The sequence below is a fragment of the Cataglyphis hispanica genome, chromosome 5 (assembly GCF_021464435.1).
Source record: "Cataglyphis hispanica isolate Lineage 1 chromosome 5, ULB_Chis1_1.0, whole genome shotgun sequence".
Taxonomy (NCBI): Eukaryota; Metazoa; Arthropoda; class Insecta; order Hymenoptera; family Formicidae; genus Cataglyphis; species Cataglyphis hispanica.
Genome location: NC_065958.1, coordinates 6,635,742 through 6,652,597, shown reverse-complemented (window position 1 = coordinate 6,652,597; position 16,856 = coordinate 6,635,742). Strand labels below are relative to the sequence as shown.

General features: G+C 40.4%; 1 protein-coding gene across 2 annotated transcripts; it reads right to left on the bottom strand.

Annotated features, from left to right (window-relative positions):
- Positions 1-233: 233 nt before the first annotated feature.
- Positions 234-15,755, bottom strand: LOC126850033 (homeobox protein OTX2-B-like). 2 transcript variants are annotated; one of them, XM_050592633.1, is made up of 7 exons: positions 15,118-15,755; positions 5,959-6,301; positions 5,046-5,197; positions 2,275-2,459; positions 1,831-1,951; positions 1,513-1,719; positions 234-1,377 (listed from the first exon to the last, which is right to left on the bottom strand). In XM_050592633.1, the coding sequence occupies exons 2-7, from the start codon at positions 6,212-6,214 to the stop codon at positions 1,276-1,278; spliced, it is 1,023 nt and encodes a 340-aa protein (XP_050448590.1). In that variant the 5' UTR covers positions 6,215-6,301; positions 15,118-15,755; the 3' UTR covers positions 234-1,275. The 2 variants fall into 2 exon arrangements, with proteins under 2 accessions (XP_050448590.1, XP_050448591.1); XM_050592634.1 differs by lacking the exon at positions 15,118-15,755 and adding an exon at positions 8,351-8,434.
- Positions 15,756-16,856: the final 1,101 nt, after the last annotated feature.

Here is a 16,856-nt window from a genome sequence, read left to right as displayed (position 1 = left end):
GCAAAAATGTAATGCAGTGATCTATGCAAAGAAAGGCATAATCACATTATAATTGTTCTTTACAATGAATCCATTTATTTCCTTTTAATTCTGTCATATTTATTTTATTGACGTGACTAGTGGATATTATAAGATTAATGCAAAAAATTTGTCATTTTTCTTATTAATATATATATATGTCTTATTTTAAACAGTTATTAATTTCTGATAGATAAATTAAGGTGGCACAATATTTCTTATAAAATGTATAATTTATTTACTTGATCATATTTCAAAAAAATCTTTTTTCTAGACGAAAGACCTTGTATTAAAACTAATAGTATGTTTCCATTTTAAATAGTTTTTCTTTTTCCTAAAAATATCTTGAAACTATATACATAAACTATATTCCGCGAGAAATTCGATTATATATGTAATTTTATTTCCTTTATTCATAAGAAATACGGCAAATCTGTTGCATCAATCTAATAATTAATTTGCACTTATTAACAATTTTGAAGCAACCAACTACCAAAATACAAAACATTCCTTTAAGAAATCGCAATTTTCATTGATTTCAGAACTTTGCAAATTTCTAATACTAGATAGACGTATCAATTAATATAATTTCCAAAATGGAAATAAATCAAAACTTAAATATGTCAGATTATGTGATAATTAAAATACTACTTTGCACATCGCAACATATTTTGCAGAAACTTTATACAAAATATTTCAAAAAAATATTACGCAGTCATGAGCATTCACACAAAGAAATGATTACATCGTAATGTAGAATGTCTTATTTAGTTTTATCACTTGATCCATTTCTAAAATAATGCACATCAGAATAAAATTGGTCTAATAAGAATTGCACGATACAAAAAGAAAATGTGGAATGTTCTGTATATTCCTTAATATTCTTATGTGCAAATAATATTTTTATTCTACGATGCTTCTTATGAAACTATACAATTTTTTTTATGAAATATTTTCTGCAAATTCTCGTTGCAGAGAAAATATTCCAACTGATAGAATATCTTGTATATTTAAACTATGCTGAACCAGTAGATACAGAAAGATACGTATGGCACTCTCGATTGGCCTGTGCATTCCACAGCTCTTCGAATGCCGGCCAAATTAAAGATATGTTTAATCTCTATCGACACTCATCAGAAATACAGCTTCCTCGTTTTATTTGGCATCGCATTACGATAAGCTTCGATTCGAGCTGTATAACCTTCACTATTGTCGATGATATGTACCCGGATTTTGTTCCCCTCGATTCTTGTAGGTTCACTTCCGATCACCCCATCCAGCGCTATTGTAAAACCAAGATGAAGTGCCTTCGTCTCTCGTTTTACTCCATGAATTGTCAAGGCTGCTACCTCCGCTATCCTAACGATGTAATATTCCTTCTTTTACATTACGCTATTCTTCAAATGCCTTCTTGCTCCATTTTAATGGGCGCAATCATATATATTTGCACGGAAAAAATTTAAAGAGATAGAGATAGAATTACTTTATACTCACCACAACGTTTAACTGGTGCGAGGCGGGCGAGAGGTAATCCATATTGGTATAGTAGGACGAATAATTTTGATAGCATTGCTGCTGGGAAGCGTTTGTCGTCCACGCTAACCGTTGGTGATCACTCGGAAATCCTCCACCGCTCTCCGTCACTGCTGGACTCCAGATACTACTGCTACCACCGCCGCTGCTGTACACGGTACCGCCTAACTGTTAAAAAAATAAAACAATGAGCATAAGAAAACAAATATTCCGAAAACATGAACAATGTTTACTTAAACGAAACACAAACAAAAAACGTAAAAAATATCATCAACTTACGCTCGGTGGAGTCGTACTAGCTGCTAACAGTAAACTAGTAGCATTTCCCGCGGGTTTATACTGCGGCGAATCCCTTAAAAGCGCCGGAGAACTTGCCGCTGAACCGCCAGTGCCTCCGCTCCTGAGTACAGAAATGCAATGGTGTGTGTATACGTGTGTACACGTATCTATTCTATAATACATTCACGTAACGATCGATCGCGCAATTAGCATCTCGGACTTTACGCCCACAATTTTTATATGCAAGAAAACACATCCTACGATATAACTATTTCAATAATATCTGTAACTTACAGTTGCGATTAAAATATTAATTTTACTTTTATTAATTAAAGTAAAGGCTAATCGTGTTGGAGATTACCTCATACGGGCATGAAATAATAATCATTAGTACGGCATACGCTGAAGATACGTCATATTTTATTAAGATTAAGTGATATTTACAAGGGCGTAGTAGCAGGTACCGCGGCGGCGGGCGTGGGCGTGGTAGCAATTGAAGGACTTTTTCCAGGGGGTGGATTACTTGCCGGACTTGCTGAGGGTTTCTTCGACCTCGGTGCCTTATCTTGCTGCTGTTGCTGCTGCTTCTGCTGCTGTCGGCATTTAGCTCTTCGATTTTTGAACCACACCTGCAGACACGTAGGAATTACTCGTTTGTGCGGTTAATCAGAGACGCTTCTACACAGCTGTTGCATATATTATCATAAAAAAAAAATAATAATAAGTCGTGCATCTGTCGCGAAATGAACCGGACGTTATTTTCAACGTTTTAACGACGCGTAAATGTGATTTGGAATGAATCAGAACTCTCGCAAAGCTGGCGTAATAACCAATTACAAGGGAATGCGGGACTGGCACGACTATCAATTACCAATCAAGCTGACTGCAGCAACGTGAACAAAAACGCGCTCGCATATCGGACGCGCTCGCTACCAGGCTGTCGTTAATGCAACAGAATTACGAAACCAATTGGAGTATAGGTCGTCCCACACACACACCGGGTAACTTCTCTGAATAAAATAAGCCGATTTCGCGTACCAACGGGCTCGCTTCGGTTTGTGTTCAAAGTGTCCACCACTGGTTTTGCACGAACACCTTGTAATGAAGTTGCTAATTATGTTTATATAAATTATTAAAAAGCGTCTCCTCCGCTGGCGCTCCGAATGGCGCAGATGATTATTCTATCAATTTCTATAATTTTCTTTGACAGTTCTCATCGTGCAAGTACTGCAGTAAGATTTTTCATAATTTATTTCAGTAGATGTTAAAATATGTTCTCGTTTTTAACAGAATGTTCATAAATAAAGATTCAAAGATATATTTTGCGCATTGGATTTAATTACTGCACGGTATACGTGAAATATGATGCGTTGTCTTTCACAGCTCGTTTGTTTTTTAAATTTCTCTTGTACATAGAAACGATATGGGGGAGGAAGCGAGTGGAAAGAGGTAGAGGGAGAAATGCGACGAAAAGAGAGAGAGTAAAACTTGGAGAAGCCTCGCGATCGATGTTAGAAGCGGAGAGGTGAGCTTAGGTTTCTACGGATTTTCTGGGGGACGATACTAGCAGCTCGCGTTCTTCCATCGAAAAAGTCCGGTGATCGTCGTGAATTTTTCGTTTTCAAGAAATGTCGCAAAAATATTTTTAACGCGACTGGATTCTACATTGATATCGAGAAATATTGGCAAAACATCAACGTTTGATTCAATGCTTAATAAAATCTTATAATAACATATTTATGAAATGTCAATTTTTCTTTATTCTCGAAATCGATAAGTAAATGACTTTTTCTACGTTTGATATTTTTAGATCTTTAACTCAATTCATCTTTCCTCTTGCAATATATCTTTATAATCTCTTAGTTCATTGATTTATTAATTACGTAACAAATCTTGCAATATTAAACAATTTTTGATACAAGTAACATGCTCCATTTATTATACTAAATATATGGTTTTCTTTTCTTAAAAAATTAATGTTAAAACATACGATCATATTGCGTGAAATGATATTATCGTATTGACTCGTGAGAAAATTAGCTTTGGTAAACTACAATGGACATGGAGACGCCCGCGGTTGAAAAGTCATGCAGGGGTCTGAAAATGACGATCGTGAGTAGAGCAGTCACTGGTTTTGCAGTCCAACGAACGTGCGGAAGACTATGGGCCACGTTGGGCCCATTCATCCCGTTTGCATGGCCATAGCCAGGTGTGTTGGACGGCAATTGCGGATGCGAAGCGCCCTTTCCGGCCGTGATGAGGGTGGGATATGCACGGACACGTTCTCGGACCCTGTGGACGTCGACGTCGGTACGGCCAGACGGCACGGTGTCAGTCGAGCAACATCGACATATCGATTCCGAAATTGACATCATTCACGTAGGTTTTCGCGGTATTGTTGCACAAAAAAAAAACATTCTTTTGACCGCGCGCTATTGAGCAAAAATGCCAACGAAACATCGCTTGCGATTTTATGTGACTAGAACGAACGAATTTTTTTCTTTTCTATTCCACTGCTGATGGCCTGAAATAGACAGAATAAACGTTTGATGTTCTGCCTTCTCTTTTATGCTTTTGAATCTTATGTTTTTTTATTAATGCAAATAATTGCGTGCTTTATAATATTATGCTTTGACGTTCATTCGTTTTTTTTTCTTGTTACTATAATTTTTTATAGCTATATTGAATAATTCGTAATGATTTTATATACTATTCATATGAAATATTAATATACATTCGCAAATTGAATATTAAAAGTCATGAATTGGATGAAATTATTATTTAAAATATTATACCGTCTCTGTAAGGGGATATAAGTAGCAGATTCGAAGAATTCTTGTAGGTATTTACAAGACGAACGCGTAATTTAATTAGCTCTAACGCAAATGACAGACACGTGGAAGAGAATCGATGCTGCCCATACTGTCAACGTGCCGACAGTGCATAACCCTCGGTAATCAGACACTCTCGCACCCCTCGTAGACATGCCGCATTTTTTTACTGCAGTGCAGAAATACTTTCCGCACTATTCAAAGTTATTTCCTATGCTTTGTAGAAGTAATTTAAAGTACTAATTTAATATTATAAATAAAATGAGAAAAATATTGAATAATTACATGATTTTTTTCGATGTATATGATAGCTGCATATTAATTGAAGATACTTTGGTAAAGAATAACCAAAAATAGCAGTCACCAACATTAATAATTTCTTACCTGCACTCTCGATTCTGGTAAATTGATTTTCATCGCCACTTCCTCGCGCATGAAAATGTCAGGATATTTCGTCTTTGAAAAAAGTCCCTCTAATACGTCCAATTGCGCTCGTGTGAACGTCGTCCTTTCTCGCCGTTGCTTCCTTGGATTGCCTTTAATGCATAATTTTCAATCCAACAGAATATCATAGAATTTTTTTCTATTTACATTTTTTTTTCTCAGATATGCATGAAATTATTAAATGTAATATGTTACATAATTTATTGAGAAAAAAGACTTAAAAATAAAGAAATTTAAATCGTTTTTCAAAACAAATAGTTTGAACTAATGATTGGCATACGGAAAGGATTCCTCGTTTAAACCTCTTATTTATAATTCAAACTTATAATATATATATATATATTATACATATATTTATAATATGTTATAGAGAAAGAGGTCAATTACATATATATATATTTATAATTCTAATCAATAATGATTAATATAATAAATAAAATACATATATTTATTATTAATAACTAAATAATAACTAATTATTAATAACTTAATAACAGTAATCATATTTTAACGAATCGGAAATAACTTCGATGCAAAATTCAAAAGCTTTTACGTTAGCACGAAAAGCATGAATAATTTGGTATTATGTCATTTATTAAATAACACTTCTGTGTTTTGTTAATTACTGTCCATTCACAGCATTGCAATATTAATTATTATTTCATAATAATTTCCCGCGGTTGTAACCGCGCACGACTCTATGTAAAAATCGACAAACCTTTGTCGCAATCTAATATTTCATATTTTTTTCATCTTGGCAATATATACATACTGAACTTGCGACTCATACACGAAGAGCTATTTCCGACTTGATTTCGACTAAAACTAATAAAACAATATGATGGGCACTCACAGTAGTAGGACTCACCGGCGGGTGTACAACCGGGATAGCCGATGGTAGAGTGTAATGCATCTATTGATGGCATGCTAAGCGCACTCATATAAGGTGCCGTCTTTAGGGCGCCGTAGGGCCCCGCGGCGGATGCCCCGAACGCCGCGGGCCCGAAAAGCTCGGAGGCCGAGGTGGTGGAGGCGGCGAGGCCCCCGAGATCGGTGGCGCCGGCGCCCCCGCTGCAGCCGGAAGTACCTCCGAGGCTGTTCGGCCACATCACCACCCCCTCGGCCCCCAGCACGACCACTCCTCCGCCGCGGTCTCCCTAAAGAGACGTCCTCGACGTCCAAGTTATATGCTCTGCCTGAAAAAGACGACGGGAATAGAATCGATTTCGTTTGCACAAAATGTGTTAAATCTAATCAACAATTTATTCTATTTACAAAGTAAAATGTATCCATTTTACGCACATGTGATTGGCTTATCCTGTCATCGTAAAAATGAAATAATAAAATTCAAATCGCAACTTATGAAAAATACATGATATAAAATAATTAATATATTTATTATATAAATGATTAAAAAATATCAATTAAGGATTTGTGCACATACGTCTATGTATAATCATATTTTTGTTTAAAAAAAAGTAGCTAACAGCATTTGCGAAAAATGACTAAGTCTTCAGTAATTTCATTATTTTTTTTGTTACAGAAAAGTGGGCAAGAATTCAACTTTGAACATCGGGTACCTTTGAAGTCTCTTTGCAAAATTGACTGAAATCCTATGTTCGCCTTTGCTGTTTTCGAGTAGTTCGTAGATTCGCTGATCGTCAAAAAGAAAGTAGTCGGTGTTTCAAACAAATAAGCAATCGATCGTAATCACCCGGCATGAAAATAAGAACGACGCGCTCAGCAGCTACGCACGGGGGATAATCCGAGGAAGATGCAACAGGACTCCAACTATATCCTCGGCCCTCCTTCACAAGGAAGGAGGCCAATCTAACTCCGAAAACGTCGACCTGAAAACCGAGAACGGCGAACGTTCCCGCCGACCCTGAAGACACGCAACACGCTCGTAGCCTTTCCGTTGCGTTCTTAGCCGCTTAAGTCGCGCGTTTTATCCTCTCCGATTACAAAGTCAGAAACGACTATCGCTCTCTCCCTCCCGGCTTCTTACACCATCACGGACAATCCAGCTTCCCCGGTGGTAGTGACTTGTTAATTTGTTTGCCGTCACGTTTATTACAACTGCGTTCTACGCCATGCACATCTGCGATATGGCCGAATAAGTGATGAAACGCGTATTGTTTCCTGCCTGCCGGATGTCGCCGTCCACATGTCTCGGATTAAGGGATGCTAATCGGTAAGTAATTAACATCCGCATCATAAGAACAATCGGATGACGACAGAGTCGCGAGTGTCATGATGTGAGTGTGTCCCCGAGTTAATCATTTTTATTGAATACAAGATGTAGACACGTAACTCGTTCAAAATTCTTCATTTTTTTTTTGCTGCATCGCTAATAAACATATTATATCGTTCTTATCATTATTCGTTTAATGTGTGATTGGATAAAAATGCTTGTTGATACAAATTAGATTCAATCTTTATAGCGCTTTTACACACACAATATGTGGCACAATCCAGGCGGTTTCAATTAAAACGAAATAAATTAAAGTTAGAATTTTTTATACTTTAATACTTTTAATTAGAGTTTTATATTCTTGCGAGAAAATTTTTACGTATGACATTCATGTATCCGACGAAAAGAGATGAATGGCTGATTCGAGCTGTGCTTTCGAAATGAAATTTTACACCAGCAAGCCCGTCTTTAATAATGTATTGTTCCGTGTTCTCTCTTAACTGCGCTATATTACTAGATTTCAATGAATAGACGCGTCATATACGAAAGACCCCTCCAGAGTATTAATAGAGCTGCCACAGCGCGAGTCTTTTTGCACAAATATAGACAAAACACTCACATCCACCCTCGTGACGTTGTATGTGCGTTGCATCCTGTTGCGTTCGCAATTGAAATTTATACTATCCGACTTTACTATTGAAATTTGTTATGCGCTGCAATTTAAATACCAAGCGCGTAATATGTACAGTAAGTGGCTTTATGACATATCGAATCGGCATACTCTGACGATATAAATATATTCACGGTTACTCGTAAATAAATGTCAGGAGTTTGCGAAGTAAAAAATATTTTAATTTCGCAAATTAAAAAAATTTGTCATTATAAAAGATTAAAATTATTTACTTTCCACGCGTTTAAAATGAGTGAAGTTTTGTATAGCGATAAAATAATATCGCTTATTTTTCCGGAATATATAGAGCGTTTCATAGATGAGGTCGCGCTCGATAAAATTACGTGTATTTAATATGGTAGATGTAAAAGCCGAGCTTACACTGGTGTATTGCGTTCTAATATTACGTCTCATTACGCTCGCGCGCAAGTTTTCTCCGCTCTCCGGAACCGGAATGAAGTTGCCACGCGGTGAAAAAGAATCCATAAAGTATACACTACCCCGTGACGCCGCCTTTCGTCTCCCGACTATATTAAAATTTCGCCCGCTATGAAAGGGAGGGCGAAGAGAAGGAAGAAAGGCTGGCTATTCTCCCGGGTCCTCCTGAGATCAGTCAGGCGCGAATTTCCACTTTTGTGCACTTACGCGCCTCGCGCCGGCCACAAAGCACTTGTTACATGCCACCCAGCATGGGCAAAAAACGCCGAAAACAACTGTCACTTTTGAAAACTTTTTAACGACGACTGCACACACGTGAGCTGTTTCTTTTTATCTCAACACAATACAGATTTCCTTTTGTTAACATCATTGAATTGTTGATAAATTTACCGCTGCACAGAATCACAAAAAGTTTAAATATATATTTCTATTTCTATTTCTATTATTAAATTCAATATAATCGTACTGAGTTGAAAATTCTAATTAATTCATCGAAAATAAAAGGAAGACGAGGTATATACCTGTCGACAAAACGGCACGTTTATTTACACTTTCGTCATATTAAAAGCGCGTCGCGAGAGAAAAATAAGGAAAGAAACAGAATGCGAAGAAGCGGGCGAGAACGGATACTCAATGGTCCTCTTGTTGCGGTAGCCAGAAGTCTCTTTATCTTTGTGCACTTTGGCGCACGGGACAATGCACTTGTTACAGACCGCCAAGTGTGGACAAAATGCCCAGGCCGCCACTCGATTGGCCCTCGAGGACACTCGAGTAGTCTACGACTCTGTGGAGAGGCCGGGAGAAACGGTAGGACTAGAGAAAGATAGCTAGGGTGCCTTTTACACCCCCGCGCACACCCCCGACGCCCTTTCCCGACGAATCGATCTCCCGCTGCAACGAGTCACCCCCACCCTCGCCCCCTTCGACAGTTCGGCCCTAGTGCAAACACTTTGCGTTACCAATCGACAGATATATACCGGCATGCCGTCCCTAATGACTGTTAAATCCCCATTATTACGTTCCGCGTGTGTTCTACATGAAAGAGAGAGAGAGAGAGAGAGAAAGATAGATAGAGATGGAGGTTTATCCTCTCGTTGCCGAAGAATTCGATTTACGTCCAGCAGATCGTATCCCTGCGGATCAGTTAAGCCAACGAGGCGCACGTGCAGCGGATACGCGTTTTACTGTTGCATCTTGAATCGTGGCGAATTCCTGTAGTGACGGACCGAGAGTTGTTTCACATGCTGTCAACACGTCGCGATTTATTAATTCTGTACGAGCGTAATTTTTTTTATAATCTGAGAATTGTTTCCGATTCTGTCAATATTCGTCGCGATGTGTCATTTTTCTGCATGACTAAAATTTTGTTTTACATACCTTTATTAAGATAAACGAACGACATTGTTCGGTTTCATTAAAACTTTGAGTCGAAACTTCTTCAGCGATTCGCGATTTTCAATTTGCCCAGAGAATAATTTGCGGGAAAATTGTTATAACGCAAAGAGAGAAACTCGCGAATGCGGTCGCGACAAGACGCATACATCGAGAACAAGTCGCAGCATCCGGGATTCATCCGCGGGGGATGCAACGTCGTTCCTGCATTAGGTAGCGCGGTTTGCGGCTTCGGTACATCCGGCGGTACACGAAGAACGACACACTGGCGAAGCTATCCCAGAAAGTTAAGTCGCGGCCGCATTGTTTCCAGGAGTATTTGCACACAACCGCATTGTTCCTGAAGAGCCCGTTCCGTAGCTCCACAATGAACGTATATACGTACGTATGCTGCGTGAAGCGCAGCCGTCCGCGAGTATCGCGAGGAAAGCCAGAAGGTACTTGTGAAACGAGCGAGGCATTAACTGATTTTATGGACGATTTTCGAGATTGTGCCAGTGCTCGAATACTTATTCATTCAAATACGTGCTTCCATCGCGATAATTTTGTAATAATCTTGGCGCGTCAAGTACAAGTTTTCATTCTGATGATTTAATATTCTCAGTTATAGCGATAAAATATACTTTGTAATAAAATTTATATTTTTGATGCGCAAGATACCATAACAGCAGAATAATTACGATTTGCCTTATAGTAGCGGGAATATTTATAATGCTTGGTTTGCTCAAAGGACACAAGAAACTTTTTCTCATTATTGGATAATAAAGTCATAATTAATTCAATTACCTAACGCTAACGACACGTGGCACTCGCGGCTACGTCGAGTTTCGTCCATGTCGGGAGCAGCATCTCGCGAAATAATTACCTCGGCATCAAGCTTAAACTTTTTCACAGAAAGGCGGCTTTATGTCATAGAGTCGGCCGCACACACATACATATATATACACACACACACACACACACACTTTATGTATCCCGGATTGTAGTAGGATACCTCTGTCAAGGAGCCGCGTGCACCAACGTAGCCATGCGCACGGAGTCGTGCACGAGGAAGCGTTTCTACGAAGCAAAGTCGCATTGAATGCAATCTTAGCCCCGGGTATTCGGGCGTTTGTTGCGCGTTCATTGAGCGTAAAACTTAATTCCCGTAGAAATTCCACGAGGTATACACGGGGTATACCTCCGCCCCGGGCTTGTTCTCCGCTAGTTAGTCTTTATACCAGGCCGGCAAAAAAGGAGATGCCAATAGGGGTTGCGCCCCACCGCCCGACGGGGATGAGCCTCCTTCGTTTCGTCGTCTCCCTCCTCTCCCTCTCGCCTCCACCTGCCTCCATTCCGCTTCGTGCTCCTTTATGTTCCGCCCTGACGGACGGTGGAACTTACTGATTCCTTGGAGCCAATTTCGAGAAGGTTTTGTTCCCTCGAGCCGTTCACGGTTCTACTGGTGGCCACGTCAATCCTCCCGTCGAAGGTACGGCGCGACATTGGGACCCGTTCGCACGTGATAACATCGACCAGGGATTCCGAGAGACTTGATACTTCGAGATGCTGGGGCCGAGATTGAATCCGTGGCAGCAAATCATGAACGAGGACTATGGCGTCTTTAAAATCTTCGTTTAAAAGGGCGGGGTCTTTTATAAAATCGATATAATAGTCGATATTTCGCGATTTATATGAATTTAAATTACAAGTCTAAAATTAAAGTGACAAAGATATCACGCATTTATTTTAATTTTAATTAAATTCATCCCTTGATTGCTCTATATTTCCACGATTAGATTTTATTGACGTGAAAAGAAAAAATTATTTTTTAACATAAAAGATAAACTTTGCATGCAGACTATCCATCGTGGAAGCCCTCGAAACACTAGTCAACTATGTTGTTCGGCTTCGGCATATTTCTCAGCATTGAAGTATAATTGAAAAGAGTATCGGGATCTACTTACTATACTTTTCAAAGTTATTTTTAATCGTAAAGTGAACTGACGCGTAAGATAATAATATTTAAATCCAATCTTTTTATACTTTACTTAAGTAAAAATATTTTTGTCAGAAGGCCGGTAATAAATTATCGACTTTGCCAATTATTCAAAAATTTTTTCTCCAATTTTATATAGAATGAACTTTATTCGAAATAATACATTTACGATGCACTCGTTCAATTTGCCACGTTCTTCTTGATGCGTTTTCTGGATGTCCTTCACTTTATATTTGTCGCGATATCTTCACACTCATTTCCTCTCGATTCGATACATATAATATACGGATCTTCACGAGCTATTTTTTGCCTATCGAACAGTCAGCGTCGCATTTTCCAAACTTCCAGGCAGCTGCGTATCTAAAGGGCAATGTTGCATTTGTACAACAGCGATAAATCGTCTTTTTAAAAACTATTCTGTTAAAGACGATAAACGAATAAGATTCTTCCTTAACAATGATTCAGTCATTCTTGCAATATTCTCTATCGCGTTTAAAATTCTCATAAAGTATTTTTTTTCACCCTGATTATAAACTAGATCGGCGTAGAGATCCGAATTTTTTTAAAGCGATATCAAATCCTTCTTCGATCTCATTGATCATTTGCATCTAAGAAACCTTAGCCATAACCGTCATCATATATCACGTTTTTTTAGCACAAAGATCTTTGAGCGATGCGAAAGTCGCCATAGTCATCACTCTTTGTTCTCCACTGTAAAACACGCGCTGCGTTTCGTCTCAGAGTCGGTCGGACGCGCTCGCGACAAAATTCCCATTAGATTCGAAGATCAGCAAGCGACTAGGATCGTCTTCCATTGCCGTAGAAGACGCGCTACAGCGGCTGTAGACGACGATGACGACGACGACGACGATAAGGACACGAAGGACCTCCTCGTGGAAGGCGGACCTTAACCGGGAGGGAGGCGGCGGCGGCGGCAAGCCAAGAAGATTACCGTAAGCAGATTATTTCCGTGGAAATCCTGCTGGCCAACTCTCTCGGCACGCTACCACGCTGTAGCGCGTTTCGGGACCGAAACTTCTCGCGGAATTGCAGGCGCGAACGGAAATAGTCGAAGCTCAGCGCAGCGCGCTACGAGATCTGCTCTGACAGCAGCCGTCGGACGTCGTAGATAAGATTATTCAAGGATCAGCATCATACAACGTAAAATAGATCCTGACGAGCGTCGTCGTGTTGCTTCGGAAAATCAGCGCGACAGCTGCTTCGGAATTATTTCTCTATACGGAAAACATCAATATTCTCTCTCTCTCGCACTTTATTTTTCATTATTATAATTCTCAATTAAATTGACAAGTAACTCATAAGTTTTCATTTATGCGATACATTACGGATAACATCGATAGTAATGTTAAAAGTAAGGCAGATGTAAGCTCGTAGGGTATGTTTATTTTTGCACAATAATCGATGTCACAGATACGTGTGATCATTCTAGCGAGATAAACTGCTGATAAAATCGGATTTACTAAGTCAATTGTTTATGTATATGTATAGAAGAGTTCAACAAATTGTCTCATAGAAATGAGAGAATATCGATTTCAATCTCTGCGCCGATGATGTGTCTTGTACTCTGAAAAAACTCGGAATTTTTATCGGGCTTGGCTATACTCGGAACAACAGATAATTTCTTTTCTTCTTTTATAAAAAAAATACAACATTATGATTGATGCAGAATTGTTAACCATGCAAAATGTGAGAGGGCGGGCTTTGTTTCTAATGGCTAAGTCTTCTTTTTAACACATTTTACATCAGCTAATAATCCCGGCTTACGAATTCAATTAATAGCCCCTCCCGGCAAATACGGTATATTTCTTTCCGCGCGTAAATGTTAACGTCGCGTATTTCGTGGGTCCGTGCACACTTTTTCCCCGCCGCACACGGCTCGCGAAATTCCCTTCGCTGTGCGGAATTTCGCACGGTTATTTCGAAACAAGTTCGTCCGCGAATTTATACATTCTCTCTTTGGCCGGATGAAAGCTTCCATGTACGCCTCGCCGATTAAATGTCGGCGTTTTCGAGGTATTCGCGCACCGCAGCGTCCGAATTTGGTTGATTCGCTCGGCCGGGATTCTCTCTATCTCTTTTTTTTTTTCGTTTACCACGGGGAAGTAATCGCAGAGGATATCCGCAATCCGCAGAAATCATAAAAACTGTGGGCTACGTGGTCGAATTCGGTTGCGTGAGGGAACTCTATGTTGGCATAGAGACGAGAGTGATTATTAATCATGATTATTTAGTGAAAAAGATGGCATTTTTGCCGAGAAATGTAAACCGTCAATTATTAATCGCTGTGCTCGCGTGGGTTTATATTTAGCGTTGTATAAATATATCTACATGTATAATTGACACGAGATTTTCGATTAACTTTACCTTTCTCGAATAAAATATGTTGTTATATTGTTTATAGAGGCAAAACTCGATCTTCGTAATACTTTTGTATTTTTGACAACTGTAATAATTCTCAACTATTGTACGAACGTAGAGGAAGCCTTGCGGCTGTTACGAAACGAGTTGTTGGATCGATAGAAATGTCATTGATGATTCGCGCGATGAAGCGGCATCAAGAATGATAAGCGACATACTCCATCGTTATCTACATAGAAGCTTATGATTTAATGATTATTAGAGAGATTATTGAGAGTTAACAGAGAAATACATATATATTCAGTTATAATATTACAAGGGAGCTCTCATTTATGGTCCTTGATACACAAGTATAGCAACTCTTTAACAAAAGATTACGATGATGTAAAGGTAGAAATTGGCATCAAATATAAACTTGAAGGTTCAGGTTTTCATATCTATATCACTGTCTTGAAGACTGATGACAAATCAAGAGTACAATCGATGTTATCTCATCTTACTAGAAGCGCGCTTATCAAAATTCGTGGCGACGAAATTAGGTCAATCTCTCGGTTATCCAACTAGAAGATGCGATTTTATTGATTAATGCCGAATAATCGGAGCATCAAGTAGTGCGAATAAGTGAACGATATCCTCGCGCGTATCTATGATACACGTGGAAAATGTAGGTCAAATGATTCACGACGTGACAGATGACGGGGAATGACAAAGGTACAAGGATCATCGCATCGATCGAAAATGGCATTAAAATGACAAGATAAGGCGACGGGGGAAGACACTCTCGGACCCTCGTTCCCTTTGAATTGAATTTGAAACGAATTGATCGTCGATGAACCGAGAACGTTTGTCGAAACGGCTGCCATCACTTCTAGATGATTGTGACAATGAGCGAGGATGCCACGATACAACGGTACGCTCGAAACTCTCTGCCGGAAATAGCGGGAGGAGATGTTGTACTCACCCACGAGTACCGCTCGTAATTGCCGGCGCCGCTGCTCCCGCGTCGATATTCCTCGTCTTGAGCCCGATTAATCCAGGCGAAGCCCCCGAACTCGCACTCCAACACACACCGTGGGCCGACGACGTGTAATACTCACTCTGCCAGCGCGCTCCAATGTCAGAAAAGAGACGGGCTAGGTCGTTGGATCTCTCGGTACCGCGCACACCACTGAAACCGGCGCCCGCCACACGGCGTCTCGCCACACCACCGACGACCGACTCTTCCAACGAGCGCTCGACCGATAGCTCGTAGAATACGGATGTATACACGATAATGACTATTCTATTCCCTAATCCGTCGGAGTCGTCCACGGCGCGGTTCCTCTCTCTTTCTCTCCCTCTCTGTCTCGTTTTCTCGCGCTTGCCCTTTCTTCCCTCCTCTCTCTCTCTCTCTCTCTTTCACTCTCTTCTTCTCTCTGTCTCTCCTGTTCCCTTCCCTTTATTCGCGTACGTCCTCTCTTTCTCTCTCTCTCTGTCTCACGGAATGTGGGACAGATGGACAGAGACGGGAGATAACCGAGACGAGAGACGATGACGACGACGGTCGGTAGAGAGACCAGCGCGAGAGAGCGGCTATTATAGCAGGAGGGCGTAGGAGAGCGCCCGGCTCAACTTTTCACGAGAACTTTAGTTGTTACGGATCGCTCTCTTGGTCGAGGGGTTATGCGCGAGGGGGACGCTCGTGCGCCGGCCGCCGGCGGGGGAGGGACGCCGGCGTCGAGAGCATGGAGAAGGGATGGGGTGCGCGACGCGGTCGCAAAACGACAGAGATATTGCCGCAACGGTACGAGAAAGACGAATGCGGAAGCGAGAGAAGGGAAATGCGACTGACAGGGCGGCGGTGAAGAGAGGGAGAGACGCGCGCGCGCGCTCTGCGACGAGAGGGGATATAAGGATGGAAAAGCGGGGAGTAAAGGAGCGGACGCGAGAAAGAGAGGGCGATATGAAAGAGATGAAAGAAAGAGAGACGGAGGTCGATTCTGCGCCACAGAATGAAGGGAGAAGGAACAACGTGCGTCGTGTCGAACCGCGTCGACTCGTTCCAGAATTGGCGTGGCGGAGGCAGTACCAACATCCCTGCAACTGCATGGCGGGGATCCAATGGTAGCCTGGGGTACGCCGTCCTCGCCAGCCGCGATGGCAACGCCGTGTGACAACGGCGTTACGTACAGTCTGTCTCTAAAAATATACTTAAACCTGGAGTTCTATCCTCTCCCGTTCTTCCCTATCCCTTTTTCGCCACGCAACGCGGACTTCGCTTGCGTCCGCGATATATCTTTTTCGCTCGAAAGAGTGTACGAATAGATTACGGAAAAATAGGTAAAAGTTTCTCTCTCTCTCTCTCTTTCTCTCTCTCTTTCTCTGTCTCTTGCCATTACTTTGCTACGTTAAGAGCGAGCATGTTTTGGCACTTCTTGGCGAGAGAGCAATTGACTATCGCTCGCGATTATTTGTCGGGATTAAAATCTTTTTCCATGAAATATATATAAAGAGAAAATATTGATTCAATCACAAACGATTTTTGTAAATTTTTCTATATTTTTATTTATATTTGTAAAAGTCATAGATTTCTCTCTAAATTCTAAACATAAAAAAAAAATTTAGCATTATTAAAATATTAATATAGAGTATTTCATCATTTTTCTATTATTCTTCGTATTTGAAGGGATCATTCTGTTGTTATCAAAGCTATAATCGTCA

Excerpts from the sequence above, each read along its gene's own strand:
- LOC126850033 (XM_050592633.1), bottom strand. The coding sequence starts at position 6,214 with ATGTGGCCGAACAGCCTCGGAGGTACTTCCGGCTGCAGCGGGGGCGCC. Across the intron at positions 1,720-1,830 it reads CTAGTACGACTCCACCGAGC|TTAGGCGGTACCGTGTACAG; the intron begins GTAAGTTGATGA and ends TTTTTTTAACAG. Across the intron at positions 1,378-1,512 it reads CGCACCAGTTAAACGTTGTG|GATAGCGGAGGTAGCAGCCT; the intron begins GTGAGTATAAAG and ends TTACATCGTTAG.